This window comes from Python bivittatus, unplaced genomic scaffold (genome assembly GCF_059951505.1).
Source record: "Python bivittatus isolate LINGU-HERP-01145 unplaced genomic scaffold, Pbiv_v1 ctg000020_np1212, whole genome shotgun sequence".
In the NCBI taxonomy this organism is placed as follows: Eukaryota; Metazoa; Chordata; class Lepidosauria; order Squamata; family Pythonidae; genus Python; species Python bivittatus.
Window position 1 is genome coordinate 90,293,296 of NW_028277030.1, and position 20,246 is coordinate 90,313,541.

At 39.7% G+C, this 20,246-nt stretch overlaps 1 protein-coding gene across 1 annotated transcript in view; it reads left to right on the top strand.

Annotated features, from left to right (window-relative positions):
- The window catches only part of RYR2 (ryanodine receptor 2), a 332,798-nt gene that overhangs the window by 66,969 nt on the left and 245,583 nt on the right, over positions 1–20,246 (top strand). Inside the window, exon 2 of the mRNA XM_088143916.1 lies at positions 13,141–13,260. Within this exon, the coding sequence (XP_088000042.1) occupies positions 13,141–13,260 (120 nt within the window). The remainder of the gene's footprint in view (positions 1–13,140; positions 13,261–20,246) is intronic.

Below are 20,246 nucleotides of genomic sequence, written 5' to 3' on the forward strand. Positions count from 1 at the left end.
TGATTAGAATGTTGACTTTGGAAAGTTATAAATGGACTAAGGGTCTAGATGGATTTGAAATAAGATTTTGAAATTAATCATAAGAATCCTTCCTGTGGGAAAATGCTGTTGCTTTGAATTCTTAAAAGAAAACATGATAGGATGGGAATTTGAATGTTGGATACAAGAGAGAACCAGAAGGAACTAAGGATTACAATTAAAGGAGAAGAACACTTAATTTTTACTTACTAACACAGGATGGAGCAAAATACTTTAACATTGGAGGATATTTGTGAGCAATGGATCCAGAAGTTAATCTTAAAAGTGTCTGCCATTATAGATAGACCAGCTTTAAAACATATTTTGGAAGAGGAACAAGTTTTACTGGATAAGACAGACTGATCGGAAAGTAGATTTAAAAATGACAAGCTACAAGAACAAGATGAAAAAAGATGCTATGCTGGATATACAAATGAAACTGGCTGATGTCTTAATAATTAAAAGGGATATACAAATGGCAAACCAAAAGAGTGACTTGGATAACTTTCTTATTTTGGATTTACAAGAGATTTGTTAAAGTTCTGGAGGATTTTGTGAGAAAGGAAAAAGAAAAAAATGAAAAGAAAATAAGTTTTAGGATATTACTTGAAGGGATTAAAAATTAAAATTGTTAAAAGGAGGGAATATAAAGTGGGTTTATTTGATCAAGATTAAAATAGATATGTCATTATTTCTGGTAACCCTTAATGGACTTTTGCTGACCAGGACTGAATAATGAGGTTCTAAGGATCTGTCTATAGATAAGAGATGAGGTATTGGATGAAGAGATTGTTTGTTGTATTTTAAAAGAAGTGATAAGTTGTTAAAATTGTTTATACTTGTGAAGAAGTTTATATATTTCTTTTTCTTTCTTTTCTATATTCTTATTTTTTCTTTCTTTTCTATTTTTCTTTCTATATTCTTTTTTCTTTTTTTCTGTACTTCCTATTTTTTATTTTTATTCATTTATTTTTTGTAGGTTGTATTAGTTTTTATCTGTTTAACTGTAATGTTTAATAAAATTATTATAAAAATATATATTTTATTATAAAGTTCAGTGGGAGAATGTTAACATTTCTTTTTAATTTTTTTTTAGATTAACTAAGTACAAAAAGAACAGAAAAAGAAAAAGCAATCCCCCCTGCAACAAAACAAAACAAAACAAAAAAGAAAGGAATACAGGTAGTCCTTGTTTAGCGACCACAATTGGGAACAGCAACTTAGTCACTAAGTGAAGTGATTGCTAAGTGGGAAAGCACTGACTGCGACTATGTTTTCCGTCTCAAAACTGACAAGAGTAGTCAGTGTCACACTTTTGTTTGCCTCCTAACCACTCCACCACCCTTTGGAATAGCTCACCCCAGCATTGGATAATTAAAATTAAGGAAATTAATGTTTTTATTTACATTCATTGGAGAAAGGGATTAGAAGAGAGCAATGCGCTGGTGCCAGCAGCCACTCAGCAAACAGCCAGTGTATTCCCCTGCTTACTGTACTGTCTTCTAATCGTTTTATCTCCAATCTCTCTGCTCTGCGGGGGGGGGGCAGAGTAGAGATTGCCAAAGAAATCACTTGGTGCAGCCCTTCTTTTATGGGGGGATGAGGGAAGAAGAAGGGTTGTGGTTGACATGTGGGAGGGGGAGGAGGGCAGGGAAGTGCTGGAGCCACTTGGGCATCTTTGGGGGTGAGGGAGAGAGAGGCGCGCAGGTGTTTCCTCTCTCTTGCTTTGCAGATTTAGGGAGGGGCAGTGCATTTGGACAGGAGGGGATTGGCAAGAGGAGAAGGGGTGGCTTCTAGTTGTGCATATTTCAGGGGGCATTCCTAGCCCAATATGGGCGCTGGAAGGTGGGAAGGGGGAAGCAGTGAAGGACGGGGCTTCGCTGAGGGCCCTGTTGCGTGCAGCCTCCAACTGGAATAGAGTGGCAAGGTGGCTTCCGTCGTCCGCTGCTCCTGTCCGTGACCTTTACTCCTCCTTGGCCATGGGGGAGACTGGGCGTCTACCTTGGAAAGATGCCTATCAGCTCCTGTGCAACTCCTCTTGGCTGCCCCTGGATCTGAAGGGACCCAAAGGAGTGCCTTTTCAGCCCCGTTTGATGTTCCAAGTTCCACGCGTCTGGAATCTCGGCCGCAGTGCACTTGCAAAGAGAAGGCATCCATGGGCGGTTGGCCAGCCAGCTTAGGTCGTGCCGGCTCGGGACCCTGGGCGGCTTTTTCCATTTTGGTGGGGCAGGAGCTGCAAGGGAAAGTTAACTGGCCTTGGCAAAAACAGTAATCCTTTTTTCTCATTGTTAAAATCATAAGGTAGATATTTGGGGTTAAAATCATTGCTTGGTGAGCACTGCACTTAATTATAGACCTGAAAGCCATTCTTAAATTGCTAAAAGAGTACATTCCAATTGCTTGCCATGAAATCTGTTAAGTGTACACATAAGCTTAAAAATCTCTTAAATAAACTACAAAATTATGCTTTTATTCATCCAACCCTCAGTAACTAATTGCCTCTTAGTAACTAATTGCCCCTGTGACAACAGTGATGTAATCTCAAAATATTTTTGGTACTAGGTCAGAAGTTCAATTGTGCTTGTTATCAGCTGACATTACATTTTCCTACTGTCACACCTAGGCTGAGAAGATAAGAAGCAGATTTTCACACACATGCCATTTAGAAGGCAGATCAGATAATCTTTAATGACTCCTTCAAGAATATGTGGATTGTTCTGTATCAGGCTTACATTACATCTTTACGTTTCTGAGGTTTTGAGTGAGAATATTTTTTATGAATTAAAAAAGAAGTTATTTCAATGCACTGGTAGGTAATGTACTAGGTTTACAATTCTCTACAGTGCAAACTACATAAATGTCACAAACACAAGCCTGCCAGCCAAAAAGGGACAACTTGATTAGAATACACACACACACACACACACACACACGCATATATACATACAGTACACACAACTGAGGACCAATTAGTACAGACAAGACCTCCTGGAATGTTGCTGGTTGGAAACCCAAAATTACCGACCCAGACTTTCACCTTCATTTCCAACTACAAGGCAGTATTTCTTCAAGGCACCAGATTAGCTAACAACCCCAATCTGCCTGGATACAAAACTTTTTAACTAAAAACTGTACTGGAGAAAGGAAGGGGTAGGCTATGTGGGGGATTGAGAATTCAAATCAAAACCTCATTGAAAGACGCCATAGAAATAATAGATAAACTAGGAAATTATGCTATGGCCCTGCCAATGTCCATTAGTGCTACATGCAGTAGACGACGTTGTTTCTTTTTTTTTCTTGTAATAATGCATTTTTGTTGATAAACAGTCTTTGACTGAATGCCAGCAACAAATATTCCCTTTTCCGTGGTATTCTGAAAGAAGTCATATGCTGTTCTCACCTAGAGGCTACATTCCATGGGTATTAGCAAGATTTTGTATAAAGTATAAAGTACCTTTGTTAGTTATATGACACATTCATGACAGGAATAATGGATAAAATATAAAACTTTTAAATGTTGGGCTACACCAGTAATAAATGGAACTCTGCTTATAACATTTTTATTTTATTTATTTATTTTATTGTCAAATTTATATGGCTGCCCATGTCACCCAGAGTGACTCTGAATACAATTTTCTTTGTTTTCTTTCCCCCTATACATCCATTGTATACATATCATTCTCTATAAAGGGATCCTGAAATCTCTAAAACGGAACTGGAGGATGCATGAAGAATACAGGAGGGAAATGAAAGCAATGGAAGGCAAATGTTCTATCCTCAGGGACAATTCACTAGGCCTATTATATAAAATTGCTTTGAGCAGTGATGGGGAGAAATATTTAGCTTATCCCTGTAACTCAATAACACTCTTTTATTGTGAGATGCACAAACATTGCCTGGTTATTTTGTTTTTCAGATAATTATTCATATATTAGATAGCATCCAATGTGAGATACTGCATATTTTAAACATTTTTAAAAATTTCTAACCTAGTTTAATACTGTTTCAGACTCTGAGCAACTCCAATCAGTAGGCTTGCTGAATGAACAAAACACATAATCTGTGGAATTCATAGCTACAAGGCGTAGTGATGGCCACTAGCTTGGATGGCTTTGAATAAATTCATAGAAGACAGATGGGGATTGAATAAATTCATAGAAGACAGATCTATCAGTGGCTATTAGTCTTGAGAATCAATGATAGGAGAGAGAGAATGCTTCCATCTCCTGTGTACAAATACCAGAAACCTTATAGAAAACAAAATTCTAGACCAGTGTTTCTCAACCTTGGCAACTGTAAGACCTGTGGACTTCAACTCCCAGAATTCCCACAGGTCATAAAGTTGCCAAGGTTGAGAAACACTGTTCTAGACTAATATGGATCTGGGTCTGATCCTGCAAATCTAGCCTAATAAGGAACAGGAGAAAATCCTATTACTTCAATATTATAATTGCTGTTTGAATTTGAAAGCTTAACTTGACACTTCTACATCACAATTTCTAATACAGATGAGTAAAAATATTAAAATGCATCCTCCTCCCCCCAAATACAATCAATTACAATATTTTTGTTACAAATTAATCAAGAACACATACCTATTAAGGCGCTGTCTACTAAATCCAATTTGGTATGATATATGATAACCTCGAACAGTAAAAACTTTAAAAGTGGAACATGAACAAGATATTTATCACAACCCATTCACCAACTTTCCAGTGTTTCTGAGAATTGTAATAGTGGATTATCATACACAGTATGTAGTTAGCATTATAACTGAAATGTTCTATCTTTTTATCTCAGTAATGTGATTCAAATGTAAATTCTTTGCTGGTTATGCAAAAACACTGTGGTTAATATGTTCTCTGTGCTGAACATACTAGCATTCCTTCAAAGCTTCATTTTAGTCTGGCAAGTTTAGAATCAGACAGCAAAGCTGAGATTAGTGCCAAGATTTGGAGAATTTGTGCAATAACAGCTTATCTCTGTTTTATTATGAAAGAGATTTCTTGATCAAAATATTGATGGTTTTCTGCCCCACAGGACTTGATGCTTGAAAAACCCAGTGGTTTAGAGTTGTGATATCCACAAAGGTCTTAAAGTGCATGTTTGCTGTAAAAAAAATCTCTATGATCCTATGTCTTCAGAAAGTATTTATTGTCTCAGTACATTAAGATTAAAATATATTCTCCAAGATCAGTTAATTCATAGTATGGCATTGCTTTCAGATGGAACTTTGGCACTGCACCTGATACAATGTGAAATTTGTTACATTGGTGATCCTACATGCACTGAAGCACTTTTTAGAACAGAATATGAAGCACTGTACAATCCTATAAAACAGCACTGCCCCATACAAGTGAATACAGTCAAATTTGTATCTGTATCCATTTGCAGGTTTGAATATCTTACTTCCATGCTTTTGTTTTAGGTGGAATAATTTTGTGTTAAAATTGTAACCTAAAAGTAAATATGAGAGATTTATCCGTTGCCTATAATCTTTTAAGGAAGAGAATTGTAACTTTTTAGCAGATTGATAGATGATAAATAAAGATAGTTTGAGAACACATTTCAGTGGAAAAATAATGTCCACATACTTTTTTGACTAGAGAAAGATACGAAGAGTAAATGTAAATATTACAGAGCATTAGTCTCTTAAGTGTGCTTGGGAAGATGTTTGGTAGAAGACTGTTGGAAAGAGTCCAAGAAGTGACAATAAGCAAAATTTGGTACTGTAGCTTTATATTGGGAAAGAGGTGGAAAATATTGCTCTAAAGTACATCAGTATGAGTGTGAGAAAATTTATTATTCCTTTGTTGATTTAGAGAAGTATATGATTATCATTTTGGATTATGGACCATTGGGTGAACATGGAGTTGAAGGTTGGTTGCTGAATGCAATAAGAATAATACATGCTAGAAGCAAAGCACAAGTAGGAATATACGGATGCTTAGTGACTGGTTCAGGAGTAAGATAAGGATTTCTCTATGCTCCTTTGTGGTTTAATATTTGCCATAATCATCAGTCAGTAGCAGTTTTAGTTGTAATTGGGGGTTTATATACAAAACAACTCCATTTCTCTTTGACTCCTGCTGAAATAAATTCTTCACCCAAATTTTTGCAGATCAAATATTTTGTATGCTTTTTTCTAATATGCATTTCTTGTAAACTACATCTTCTTTCAATTTTCTAAAATAGTGAAATAATTTTCTTCTTTTCTGAGAAGCATTTGCTCCATTCCATGTTAGACATTTAAAATCTGTATTTATACTAAAAACTTAGAAAAGTCAATATCTGTAGTGCCTAACATGGTGATCTCCTCCTTAGTTTCTTATGGATATTGTTTAGGACCCTCTGTCACTTCCATTTGCATTTCTTCCAATTCCCCTTTAAACTTTTCTAGAAATTATCTTGCTTTTTGGACTGAGTTCAGTGTGAATCTCTGTTGTTTAAAAGTGAAGATCACTCCTTCCAATTTATCCCATTGAAATGGTTTGAACTTGTCAGTAAAAAAAAAAGTACTCTTTTCATTTGCGCAGTATTTTGATTGGGATTTCTTTAAGTACAATCACATTTGCATTACTGAACTTCAGTCTGGTAGTAAAATGCTGCTGCAAAACTTGATTTCTGGTCTTCTTTCTGACAAAGTGCACAAGAATATCCCCTGGTACATTTCTTAATTTTGCAAATTATGTATTGATTCTATAGACTTTGTCAATTTCTACCTCCATATCATCTTAATCCCATTCCAGAAAGTTTGTTAAAGATTAGACAACCATTCCTCTGGTGTCTTCTCCAGGATCCTCTTTTCTAAGTCTCAAGCAGAATTCTTTTCTCTCAATTTCAGTAACATCAGACTAAGTCCTTTTCCATCTCTCTATTTCTGTTTTACTTTGTAAAATTTCCACCTTGTCATTAATTTGTTTAACTTCTATAAATTGCCCTATAGATTCTTCCATTTTTTTGGTAACTTCTTTCATATCCTCTTTCATCTTTACAAGTCTGTCTTCCATTCTCATTTCAAAAGCAACCAACTCACTGTTAACAGATTTGACAGATTCAGATACCTGCTTTCCCATCTCTTCAAACAGTTTTTCTAATATTTCTGCAGTAATTCCCTTTTCCTTCAATTACTCTAACAATCCTCTTCTTCCCTAACCATGCTTTGCAGCTCTTCTGGTGGTCATCATTCTTTTATTTATAATCCAATTACAAAGATGAAAGTAAAAGGCAGGCTTCTCCTTCCTCCCCCTTTTTCACCTTTTCTATACTCTTAAGGCTTTAGTCTAATCTGTTTTTCTGTAGTTTTAATGACATAGTCCATCTCATGTTACACTTATCTCCTTGTTTTGTAAATTCCACCAATTATCTTTTCCCTTTGATGTCAAACAATCAACATACCTAGGAAGGTCTGGTTTGTTTATTTAATTAATTCCAAATAATGCCAAAAGCATTTTGCCAAAATTTTAATTTTTCAAATTTATATAGTCCCCTTTATCCATTTATAACTTTCTTAGTCAAAATCTTAAGCTCTTTGTTGTTGTTTTAAAGTCTGTTAAAAATATTATTTCCTCTTTGTTTTACTTTCTGTAATTCAGAAGGAAGACTAACTCACCGAGAGGCTGTTTCATAGCTTGTAAGCTATGAAAAGGATAACACTGCCATACACCAGAAATGTCTCAGAAACTACCAACAGACTAACCACGACCACATGGCATCTCCGTAGCACACAAACCAACTAAAGCCATCCAAAACATCTTAAGCAAACAAAGACCCAGTAGCCCGAAAAGAAAAAACAGAAGTTATCTACAACATACAGTGTAAGGACTGTAACAACCACTATGTAGGACAGACAGAAGGCTAGCAGAGTGCATCCATGAACACAACTAGCAGCCACAAGACACGATGAAAACTCCTTACTCTCACAACACATGGACAGACTCAACCATAGTTTCAACTGGGAAACTGTCAGCATCTTAGATCAAGCTAAATCCAAGAATGCAAGGGAATGCCTGGAAGCTTGGTATTCAGCCAAGGCAGCTAACAACAGGCACATAAACAACATCTACACACTATTCAAAAGAGAAAATAAAAAGGAAAACAAAAGACCAGAACATATTACCAGCAATCATCACCCAGATTAACACCAAAATTACCACCAGACATACAATCAAGCAGTAAACAATACCCTGATCAAGGAACTACCAGAGGAAAAAACAAAACCAAACCCATACCCCCACCAACACTGGCAGGGCATGCCACTGTATATAAACAGAGAGCAAACGCCATTCCATTCTAGCACTGAAGATGTTACCTAGCTGGGTAACGAAACATTTGCAAGAAAACAACCAAGCTCAGAGAACCCCGAGGACTCCATGGTTCAACCCTGAGCTACACATATTCTCTTCTATGTTTTCTCCTGTTATTCTTGTCTCTTCTCTTGAAACCCTTGTCATCTTTATGAAAGTTCATATGTATTTTTAATGTAGCCATTCCTATAAGTCTCTTATATTCCAATTTGAATGGGTAACATCCCTCTTTTGGTATATTATTTGTATATTTTTTTAAATTTTCAAACGATCATCCAATTCCATTTGTAAATCCAATATTTCCATCTCTTTCTTATAGGTTATAATTTTTAAGTCTACCTTAAAATCCATTTCAGTTATTTCCCAAGGAACTTGATTCTCTTCAGTAGGAACTTTTGCTTCTATACTGGAAGTTATACTGTTACAGTTATACAGTTATTCTATACTGGGGTTAAATATCCCTAGGATTTCTGGAGCCAATTCATAAAATGTTTCCTTTAAGGTGGCCATCTGGTGCTGTCTAATGATTAACCTTCAAGGCTTTGTTATCAGGTCAAAATGTAAACATAAAGTTCTTTCCCACATGAGAACTTTAATTAACTTCCAAGTCTTTCTTTAAATCAATTTCATCCAAATCCTTAGCATTCAAAAGCTTTCCAAAAAACAACACTATAATTCCCCTTTTGTTATATATTACAAAAAATAAAAATCTTACAAAGCTGGAAACACATAATTTTCTTTCTTTTTAAATGGATTGAAGAGAATTCACCCAGCGAATGTGCAGGTTTGAAGCTTTTTAATAAAACAGCTTTTGTAGCTTTTTACTAAAACAGGAAAAAAAACCCACTTCCAAGGTGACTAAAAAGATGATGTTTGGATGAACTTTAAGTCCTTAAAAAGGCTACATTAACAGCTCAGAGCATGATGAAACCCATGACTCTCAGCTGATCGCAAGCAACTGCAAAAACAAGTTTCTGCTGCTGCCAAAAAAAGAACAGCTGTCTGGAATGCATGAGGGTAATCTCAAGATCTCTCTTTTATCCAGAGAGAAATATGGGCAGTCTGGGTCCCGCATCCAGCTGCCTTTCGGCTGCAGTGTCCCTGCAAAGTGTGGGTGTCAGTTCTCCAGCCTCACCGGAAGTCTGTTTATGTTACTATTTTCAAATGTAATCTGGAAGTATATTGTATTAGCCTGATATTTATTTAGGGATTTATATTTATTTATTTAACACATTTATATGACCACCCATCTTACTGAACATGACTCTGGGCAACATACAATCAACAGTATGGTGATATTCTACAAATATTAGTTAGGCAGTGTACAACAATTAGATAAATTAAAAGCTATTTTAAATAGTAAAACAATAGTATAAACTCTAGTTCTAATTTAAGCATTCATATTAACCAGCTGTATCTTAATTCTTTTTTTGAAAAGCTGAGAGAATGGGAATCAAAAATGTAGGATATGTATGCAGATAAGAGAACATTTGTATATTGTACTTGAAAACTTGAAAGCAGAAAAGAATAAAACTCTGATACACATAGATGCAAGGAAAAGGAATAGAATGACGTGACATTTGATTGAGAGAAATATGGAGGACAAAATTGCGGCAGAGGCATAGAATTTGGACTGAATAGAGCAACTTTTGTCCTGATGCTTAGTTGGCTAAGATTACAGCTATGTCAGATAAAAATACTATAGGAATTGAGTGGTGTTTTCAGTTGGAGATTCCAAGAAGACTACATTAGAGGTCAGCATTTTGGTAGTCAACACCTGTTGTGTGAAAACCTTATTTCACAGCCTTAAACAAAACTGACCCTGGACAACATCCAATAGTATAGTTGAAAAAATAATTAAATTAAATCATCATCATCATCACATTTTGACAATAAAACATTTTATTATATTATAGTTATTTTAATAGTAGCAGCCTTCCATTCTTTTCTTATTTCTCCTATCCCAATACTAGTATCAGCAATATAAAATTGTAAACTCTCTCTTTGAAATTCAAAGAAGTTGTGCAAGTTCTGAGTCAATGTCTGATACCATTACTGGACTTGTTGAGGATGCCAGAATCTACAAAAAGTAATAAAAGTATCTTAACTTTGCAATCCTCCATTGAAATCAGTAGGACTTACTTTTGAGCAGAGTTGTTATCTTTCAGCAATGTGGTGGAAAATTGTTCTGTTAGGTGACATGAATGAATAGGTAGGAATGAGATAAGAGAATACAGAAAAAATGAGGGTTTTGATGACCCAAGAGATAATGAGAATGGGGCTATTTAAAGAATATTTGTTTAGAAAAAGGACCATTTGTTTCAGATACCTGGTTTAAGTAGATGTCTACTCATCTATATGGATAGCAAAGAAATAGATATAATTCTAAAACATAATTGATTTGAGTGTTTATTACGAAAGACTGAGAATACTAGTGAATGATACAAGGATGATGATTGGTTCTGAATATGAGTCAGTATTATTTGGTAGTATCAAGAGTTGAAAAAAATGAATATGGAAGAAAAGGAAAGAAGTGAAGAAGCTAGAGTAAAAGTGGAGAGACTGCAAGGAAGAAAAACATCATATGAGAAAATATTAGAAGACAAATTAATCTTCTAATTGAATGAATACAAAGAGGATGTTTGGAAATAGGATGTGGAAGAGAAACTGACAGACAATATGCAAAGCAATTTTAATGGGAGTGGGTGAAGAAAACTAAACAAGGAGCCTCAAAAAGAGTGAATGGAACAAAGAATAAAAGCAATACAGTGGTACCTCTAGTTACGAACACCCCTACTTACAAATTTTTCGAGATACGACCAGCTCCAGCCCCAAAAATTTACCTCGACTTGCGAACTCGCCTCGACTTACGAACCAGATCCACGGCCATTTTCCGCCTGTTCCACGTGGTCCGCGGCCATTTTTCTGCCCGTTCCACGTGGTCCGTGGCCATTTTACGCCCGTTCCACGTGGTCTGCGGCCATTTTTCCGCCCGTTCCACGTGGTCCACGGCTATTTTTCCGCCCGTTCCACGTGGTCCACGGCCGTTTGCCCACCCTGCCACGTGTTCCATGGCGATTTTTCGCCCCTGACACGTCTGCGGCCATTTTTCCGCCCCTGACACGTGGTCCATGGCCATTTTTCCACCCTGCCACGTGGTCCGCGGCCATTTTTCCGCCCTTGATGCGTGGTCCGTGGACGCCGGAACAGATTAACGGTAATTATGTTGAACCTTATGGGAAAATTTGCCTCGTGTTGCGACCAATTCGAGTTGCAACCAGAGTCACGGAATGGATTAAATTCATAACTCGAGGTTCCACTGTAATATGATTTCAGAAGAACCTGAAATGAGGAATGCAGGGAGCATTATTTTAGAAAACTGTATGGAAAAATCTTATCCCTCATGTTCCTTTTACAATTCTCTCAGTCTGTTGCCTGGTTTCTTATCTCAAGGCAAAGCAGGCTTAGGTTGGTATTCTTATGCATTTCCTGCAGATAGCCCTTTACTGCAGGGGTTTGGTCAAGACTGTCAAGATGGTGGCCACAACAATATGATCGAAACTCCTGTTTTTATGGGATACACATAAAAAAGAGGTAGAGCTTTGAATGCAGTGTCATGGCTACCATCTTGGTGACTTTTTTGATCACACTCTGCAGACACCCTTGGTTCACTGTCTTCCTAAAGGAAAGGCAGGATATCGAGATTAGGTGTCAAAAGGGATTTCTTGTCCAGAAAGCTAATGTAGAGTTTGACAACAACTTGTTTTGCTAATGAGCTTAGTACGGTGAACTGTGCCTCAAAAGCTGCTCATGCATTCTGTTTTAAAACAGGCTTCATTTTATTTAGTTGGGAGGGAGCTCCAAAAATCTTTTTGGTTTAGTTATAACACATGTTTAAGCACATTTACTCAGTTAACCTAAGCTGTTCACTGAGTCTGTGTTGTATTTGTTTTAGTAATAAACCACAATTGCATCTTTTTACAATTTTTGAAACTGTAATGCAACGATAACAGATGTTCATTTGCATCTTGGGTATATTTTCTTTTTATAAGGTAATATGAGGGATAAAGGGACAGTGCATGTGTATAAAAATATTTTTCTATCACGCTGCAATCCAAAAGTCTCTTGGCAGCTTACCTAGAATAAATTATGCAGTGAAAACATTCATGGTGTCTAAAGCAGGCTTCTGTCTTTGTTGTTGGATGGTGCTAAAAAGACAAGGTGCCATTTTTAGTGTATGTCTCCTTTAGTGCTGGACAGCCCTAAATCAGGCTGTGTGTGGGTTTTTTCTTCTTCTTTTTTTTGTGCCTTTCAGTCAGTGTTGACTCATGAAATTCATGGGATCATCTTTGGACAGCCATGTTTAGCTTAGCAACCACCTTAATTGCTGCAATTAATGTTATGGTTGCATTTGAGATTAAAACGTTACCTTAAATTCTTGAAATAAGGTTGACATACAAATATAGCAAAAACATGAATGTAAAGTGGTAAAGGAAAACCTCAGTTACATGCTCTTTTGAAATCATTTAGAAAGATACGTTTTTAAAATGGCATACTGTAAATAAATCAATAAGGATATCAAAATATTTCCATTTAGAAAAGTCTTCTTTGGTTTAATTGTGGACATGGTGTGTGAATGTCGTGCTGTGCTTATTTCTTCTCATTCAGTGATGGATTATGTCAGTGCAATAAATAAATAACTGTCCTAGAATTAATTTTGACTTCAGCTATATTTGGAAATTCATCCCGAAGATCTGTAATCTAAAAGACCTAATCTTGTCGCTCTCTCTCTCTCTCTCTTTTTGTCCTTTAATAGGATGATGAAGTGGTTCTGCAGTGTACTGCTACTGTTCATAAGGAACAACAGAAACTGTGTCTTGCTGCAGAAGGATTTGGCAACAGGCTCTGCTTCTTGGAATCCACTTCTAATTCCAAGGTATGTCAAGCTGTCTTGTTCTAATGCTGTTTTAGGTATTATTGATTCTGCTTCACCAACCGTATCAGACGCTGGGAGAATAGCGGGCTGTGAGGGAGAGTGAACTGTAACCATTGGATGCAACCAGCAACATGAGGTCTGTACTGACAACAAGCCTGCTCTTGTGGCAGTTACAGTAGCCTTGCATAACTTTATATACACGCATACTTACACACACTTAGATGCAAACTTAGGATCCCTACCACAGAGATGGCGAGGCAACTGATTTTTTTGTTTATCTGTGATGTAAAACAGTTGTCTGCAATTTTAAAATGGTAAGAGATACTCTGAGGCTGATTTCTTGAACGTATCTAAAATGGCATCTTACTAAATTACTAAATTACTAAAAGAAAGCAATTGAAATTAATGAAAGACTCAATTTACTAGTATTATCTATACATAGCTTTGTGACAGGGATTAGAGTCATGAGTGGCAAAGTGGCTACAGTGCCAAGTGTAACGAGCTGCCACCTGTTGATCCCAAATCCAGCAACTTTCCTTGCAACCAATATTGATTCAAAAGAAAGTTCATTTATTGAGAATAAGTGTACAGATCCAAAGCATTGCTAAGACTGATCAAAAGCGCGCCAAAAGCTGTTTTTCTTACTTTCCCCCCACTACATCGCCCTTAATTCTTGGTCCTCTGATTCTCTTGCTGGTATGACCATGCCAGAGCTTGTGATAAGGAGCCATCTGCTTTTTAACGGCTTCTCATCCCTACTTCCCCCCCCCCCTTTTACAATGGCAGAACCGCAGCATGTAAAAAACCATTTTTTTTTTCTTTTTAAACTAGCCATCTAATAATCTATTATAAAATCTTGCGAGGATTCTGACATATTGCCCCTTCACAAAAGAGGATGTCAGTCAGATGATTCCTCTTCTTCACTCTAAAAAAGAAAAAGCAAAGAAAAACATAATACAATAACCCTTCTAATTGTTAAGGCTTTGTAGGATAAACATCATAAAAAATTTTAACTAAATGTGGAGCCTTTACATGTTTCTTATCAACCCATTCAGCCATTGATTTGGGAAAATGTTTCCACTGAATTAAAAATTGAAACCCCCCCCCCATGCTTTCTACTGTCCAGTATCTCTTTAACTTCAAAATGTTGTTCTCCTTCAACCATCATCGGTTTAGGCGGTGCTGGGGAGGGATGCCATTGAGATGACTCTTTATAGGGTTTAAGCAGGTCGCAGTGGAACACTGGATGGATTCTTTTAAAGGTAGCAGGCATCTGTAATTGTAGGGCAACTGGATTAATTACTTTATCTATAATAAAAGGCCCCACAAACTTTGGAGCGAGCTTTCTGGAAGGTTGTAATGATTTAAGATGCTTGGTAGATAAAAGAACCTTATCTCCTACTTTCCATTCTTTTTCTGGGGTTCTCTTAGCATCTGCAAATTTCTTGTACGTTGCTTTGGCCTCCTTTAACGATGCAGCAATCTGAGGCCACACTTGTGTCATTTGTTGGACCCATTCATCAACTGAAGTGACTTGAGTGGATTGGTTAGGTAGTTCTGGGATTGGTACAAAGTCCTGTCCTGTAGCTATTTTAAAAGGGGTGAGGCCAGTGCTTTGGTGCCCTGCATTATTATAAGCTACTTCAGCAAACGGTAACAGCTCATCCCAATTGTCTTGTTGGTAGTTAATGAAACATCTCAAATATTGTTCTAACACTGAGTTCAGACGTTCACATGATCCCGCCGTCTGGGGGTGGTACCCTGAATTCAAGCCTTGCGATGCCCCCAGTAGTTTTAGGAACGCCCTCCAGAACCTGGCAGTAAACTGGACCCCGCGATCCGAAATTATTCGTTCTGGGACACCATGAGCTCGGTAGACGTGTTGTATAAATCACTTGGCCAGTTTGGGTGCTGATGGAAGGGATTGGCATGCCACAAAATGTGCTTGTTTGGAAAAAAGGTCTGTAACTACCCAAATAACTGTCTTTTTGTTGCTTTCAGGCAGGTCTACAATAAAGTCCATGGAAACTTGCTTCCAAGGAGCCCCTGGATTTGCTACTGTCTGTAGAAGCCCCATTGGTTTGCCCCCTCTTTTTTTCGCCATTGCACACGTGGGGCATGTAACTACATATTCCCGTACATCTTTTCTCATTGTCGGCCACCAAAATTGTCGCCTGAGTAGATGTAATGTCTTCACAAAACCAAAGTGCCCAGCTGTTCTGCTGTTGTGACTTCTTTGCAAGACCCACTTTCTAGCGTCTGCAGGGACATACAGCTTATCTTGCCACCACCATGCCCCTTGTTTGTTCACTAGTAATTGGCTGTTGCTTTTAAACCAATCATCCTGAGCAATCTGGGCATTTAATTTTTTCAACAACTCTCCTTCTGGTTGTTCTTCACCCCTCTTTTTCTGAGCTCTAGTGACCACCCTTAGGGCTGTTTGGGTACATGGAATTACAGGAGCGACTACTTCCTCTCGCTTGCTGTTGTGTTGAGGCAATCGAGACAGGGCGTCTGCCAGAAAATTTTTTCCCCCAGGAATGTACTTCAGGGAGAAGTTAAATCGATGGAAATATTGTGCCCATCTCATTTGCTTGGGTAACAGCTTCCTCGGTGCAGTCAAAGCTTCTAAATTCTTGTGATCAGTCCAAATTTCAAAGGGATGGGGTGATCCCTCTAACAAGTGCCTCCAGCAAACTAACGCCCAGCGCACTGCGAACGCTTCCTTTTCCCACACCAACCAGCATCTCTCAGTTTCTGAAAATTTCCGGGATATGTATGCACATGGAAACAGCTCCCCCCCGCCCCCTTCTGTAACAACACAGCTCCCACTGCCACATCCGAAGTGTCTGCCCGTATGACAAATGGCTGTTCTGGATCAGGGTGCTTTAAGATCGGTTCAGCTGTAAACAGACGCTTTAAACTTTGAAAAGCTTCCTGGCACTCCTTAGTCCAGGCCAGGGGGGCTCCAGGCTTTGATGCCTTCGCTTTGTCCTTGCCCTTGGTTTTCAACAAATCGATGAGTGGGAGTGCTACTTGGGCAAAGTTGGGTATGAATTGCTGATAGAAGTTAGCAAAGCCCAGGAAACTTTGAAGCTGACGCCTGGTTTTGGGAGCCTCCCAACCTGTGACGTCCCTCACCTTGACCGGGTCCATTTCAATTCCCTGATGCGAAATTCTATACCCCAAATAGTCAATTTGCTGTTTATGAAATTCACATTTGGAGAGCTTGGCATACAATTGAGCCTCCAGTAGCTTTTTTAGTACCTTCCTGACCAATTGTACATGTTGCTCCATGGTCTCAGTGTAAATCAGGATATCGTCCAAATAAACCAACACCCCCTGGTATAAATGCTCTTGTAACACCTCATTTATAAGTTGCATAAACACCCCCGCCACTCCTTTTAATCCGAACGGCATTATTTCATAACAGAAACACCCCAGGGGCATGTTAAAGGCAGATTTCCATTGATCTCCTTCCCGAATTCGCACCCTGAAGTACGCCTCCCTTAAATCCAGTTTTGTGAAAATTTTCTCTTTGGATAAATGGGCCAACAGATCTTTCATCAAAGGGAGTGGGTACCGGTTGTCAGCAGAAATGCCATTTAGCCCTCTATAATCTGTGCACAAACGTAGGGAACCATCCTCCTTTTCCCTAAATAACACCGGTGCAGCAATTTGAGAATGTGTAGGTACAATAAAGCCCCTCTTTAGATTCTTATCAATGAACTCCCGCAAGGCTTCCAACTCTTTGGGTGTCATTGGATACATTTTCTTCCTTGGAAATTTAGCCCCCGGCTCAATCTCTATGGCACAGTCACAGGCACGATGGGGGGGGGGGGTAGCTGATCTGACTCCCTTTCGCTAAACACCTCCTGCAGGTCGAGGTATTGCTTGGGAATCTGAGTTGCAGCCTCCCCTGCCTTTTCCCTACTCACAGCGCCCGTCTCTTCATCTGACAACGTTTCGGTAACTCCTTCAACTTGCACCCCCCCTTTGGGAAACGCAAGATCTTTTCCTCCCAGTTCACTTCTGGGTTCTTCCTTTTTAACCAGTTCATGCCCAGAAGCACTGGGTTGCCTGCCATGGGAGTCACTAGGAATTTAATAGTCTCTTTATGGTCCCCCATGGTTAGCTCGAGCTCTTCAGTACGATACTCCACCGGCCCTCCCCCCACTGGGGATCCATCCAGCTGGGTAAAAATCACAGGGGTTTTGAGTCTCTTTAAGTGCAGTCCCAAACCCTGGGCTAGGGCGGGATTAATCAGATTTCGGGAGCAGCCAGAGTCTATCAGTGCCCGCATCTCTGCCCTTCGCTTCGTCCTCACCACCCTTAGTTCCACCCAAATTTTAATGGGACTCACCTCCATCTCTTCACTCTCCGAGTCCTCTCGTGAGCTGCTTTCTTTCTCCGGAAGAGCAGCCGCCTGTCGGAGAGAGAGCGGAGCTAACAATTTCCAGGTTTTGCCGCCGCCGCCGCGTGTTGCCGCTCTAGCTCCCGTCTCGCTGCCTACCGCCGCTGACTCCTCCTTGCCGGGCTTCGAAGAGTTCGGCCCCTTCCGCTTCGTCTTCTTGCCTCCTTGCCCCGTCTTTGCTTTAGGGCACGCAGCGGCAAAGTGCCCCGGCTCCCCACAGTTGAAACAGACGCGCTGCCTCCTGCTACTTCCTGGCACGCTGGTCTTCGCCTTGGGCGCCGCCTTCTTTGTGCCGGGTAAGGGTGGAAGTCAGGTTCTTGCTTCTATGGTGCGCCATTGCTCCTCCACCTCGCCGACCATAGCGATCCATCCATTAAAGGTTTTGGGGAAACCCTGGCACACCACGCGCTGCAACAACTCGGGTTGCAAGCCTCTCTGGAAAAACTCGATCAGGAGCTCTTCAGGCATGTGAGGCAGCCTTTGAGCCAACCCCCGAAATTCGTAGGCGTACTCTGATACTGACTTGGACCCCTGCTTCAGCCTTTCCAGGTCACGGCGTGCTTTAAGCGCCACGCACGGGTCTTCAAAGTGTGCGCAGAGAGCCGCCATGAAATCCTCATCTCCTTAAAGCCCGGTCCTTCGCCCTGTGCAGGCCAACCACCCATTCTGCAGCTGTACCTTCAAAAAAACTGGACACATAGGAGACCTTCTCTTCCTCGCTGCGGAACAGACCTCCATAGCCTTCCATGTAGATCTGCACCTGGGTGATAAAGCAAGCCAGCTGCTCAGCATCTCCCCCGAATTTCATGGAGATGCCCTGCTGCTGCATCGGGCTCTTCTTGGTTCTGCTAGGTGTGAGATCCTCCTCCTCCTCGCTGGAGGTCTCACCTTCGGCTGACTGCTCTGCCGCCTCCGTACCTCCCGGTGTGGCTGCTGATTCTCGCGTGGGGGGTGTAAATCCCCCTCCAAGCAGTTGATCCACCGCTACTTTAAGCGCTCGCACATCATCGGATAGGGACCCCATCTGTCCTTCCAATTTCCCCATGCGATCTTTCATCGAAGGGCCTCGTCCCCTTGTCGCCGTTGCCTTCGCCCCCGCTCGGGCTTGGCGCGATGATTGCACCGGCTCCTCCTGGGTTATCACCTTCACTTCCAATGGAGGGGGGACCGGTCTCTTTTCTTCTTCCTCAATTACATCGTCAGCCATCCCGCTGCTCGGTTGGTCCCGGTCAACATGAGGCTTTGGACTCCCCGCAGGGCAATCTCCCTGGTGGAAGTCTACACTTGGAGTCTTAACAAAATGTAACGAGCTGCCACCTGTTGATCCCAAATCCAGCAACTTTCCTTGCAACCAATATTGATTCAAAAGAAAGTTCATTTATTGAGAATAAGTGTACAGATCCAAAGCATTGCTAAGGCTGATCAAAAGCGCGCCAAAAGCTGTTTTTCTTACTTTCCCCCCACTACATCGCCCTTAATTCTTGGTCCTCTGATTCTCTTGCTGGTATGACCTTGAGCATGCCAGAGCTTGTGATAAGGAGCCATCTGCTTTTTAACGGCTTCTCATCCCTACTCCCCCCCACTTTTACAATGGCAGAACTGCAGCATGTAAAAAACCATTTTTTTTCTTTTTAAACTAGCCATCTAATAATCTATTATAAAATCTTGCGAGGATTCTGACACCAAGAATATCTTCATGGAGAGGATATAGCCGTAACCAATATGTTGATAACCTGGTAACTTGTGGTTTTATTGTGATCTCTTTGGTATGGCTGTTATTTGTGGTGTGGAAGCTACAGCTAAGGCAAAATGCAGGAGCAAAGTTAAGTTGTGGTGCAGCTGGTCACTGCCTTATAAAGAACTGATTTTTTTGTGTGTGTGCATGTCCGTGTGGTTTTGAGTCACTCTTGACTTCTGGTGACTGGCTGGACTAGTTGAACCTGGTGATTGCACTCCTAATTGAACCGTATTCTGTAAATCTTAATTTGATACCATCAAGAGAAGACTCTTTCAACATTCTTACCAGAAATATCAAAAGAGTTTAATGTTCTCACCTCATATCTAAAATTTCACAAACCTTCCTAAAACAGCTTTGAGTATTTAGCCATTTGCAGAAGAATTCAGAGCTGATCTTGGAGAGGGTACAAGAGATCCATTAAGTGGGGGAAAGGGAGGAAGAAGCAAGCCATGGGGAGGTGGGGAGGCTTGGAGAAGTAAATAAAGAGTGCAGAGACTGAAGGAAGTATGAAAAAGAAATTCAAAATAATCCTGCCTTGATTTTTACTATAAGATAGGACAGAGAGAAACAAGGATAGGATTTCAAGATTCTGTTAATTTTTATTTATTCAATTTTTATTTATTTATTCAATTTAGGCACCACCTAACTCCAGAGTGACTCTGGGCAGCTTATAATACAATACAGTATAAAAATAATGATCGACACAAGACAGTAAACAGATGGAGAACCTGGTCAACACATAAAACTGTCAACCCCACTAGGTAAATCAGGCCAGAAAATCAGCTGTAAGGAAGACTAGAACTATACTTTATTTATTCTGTAATAACAGAATCT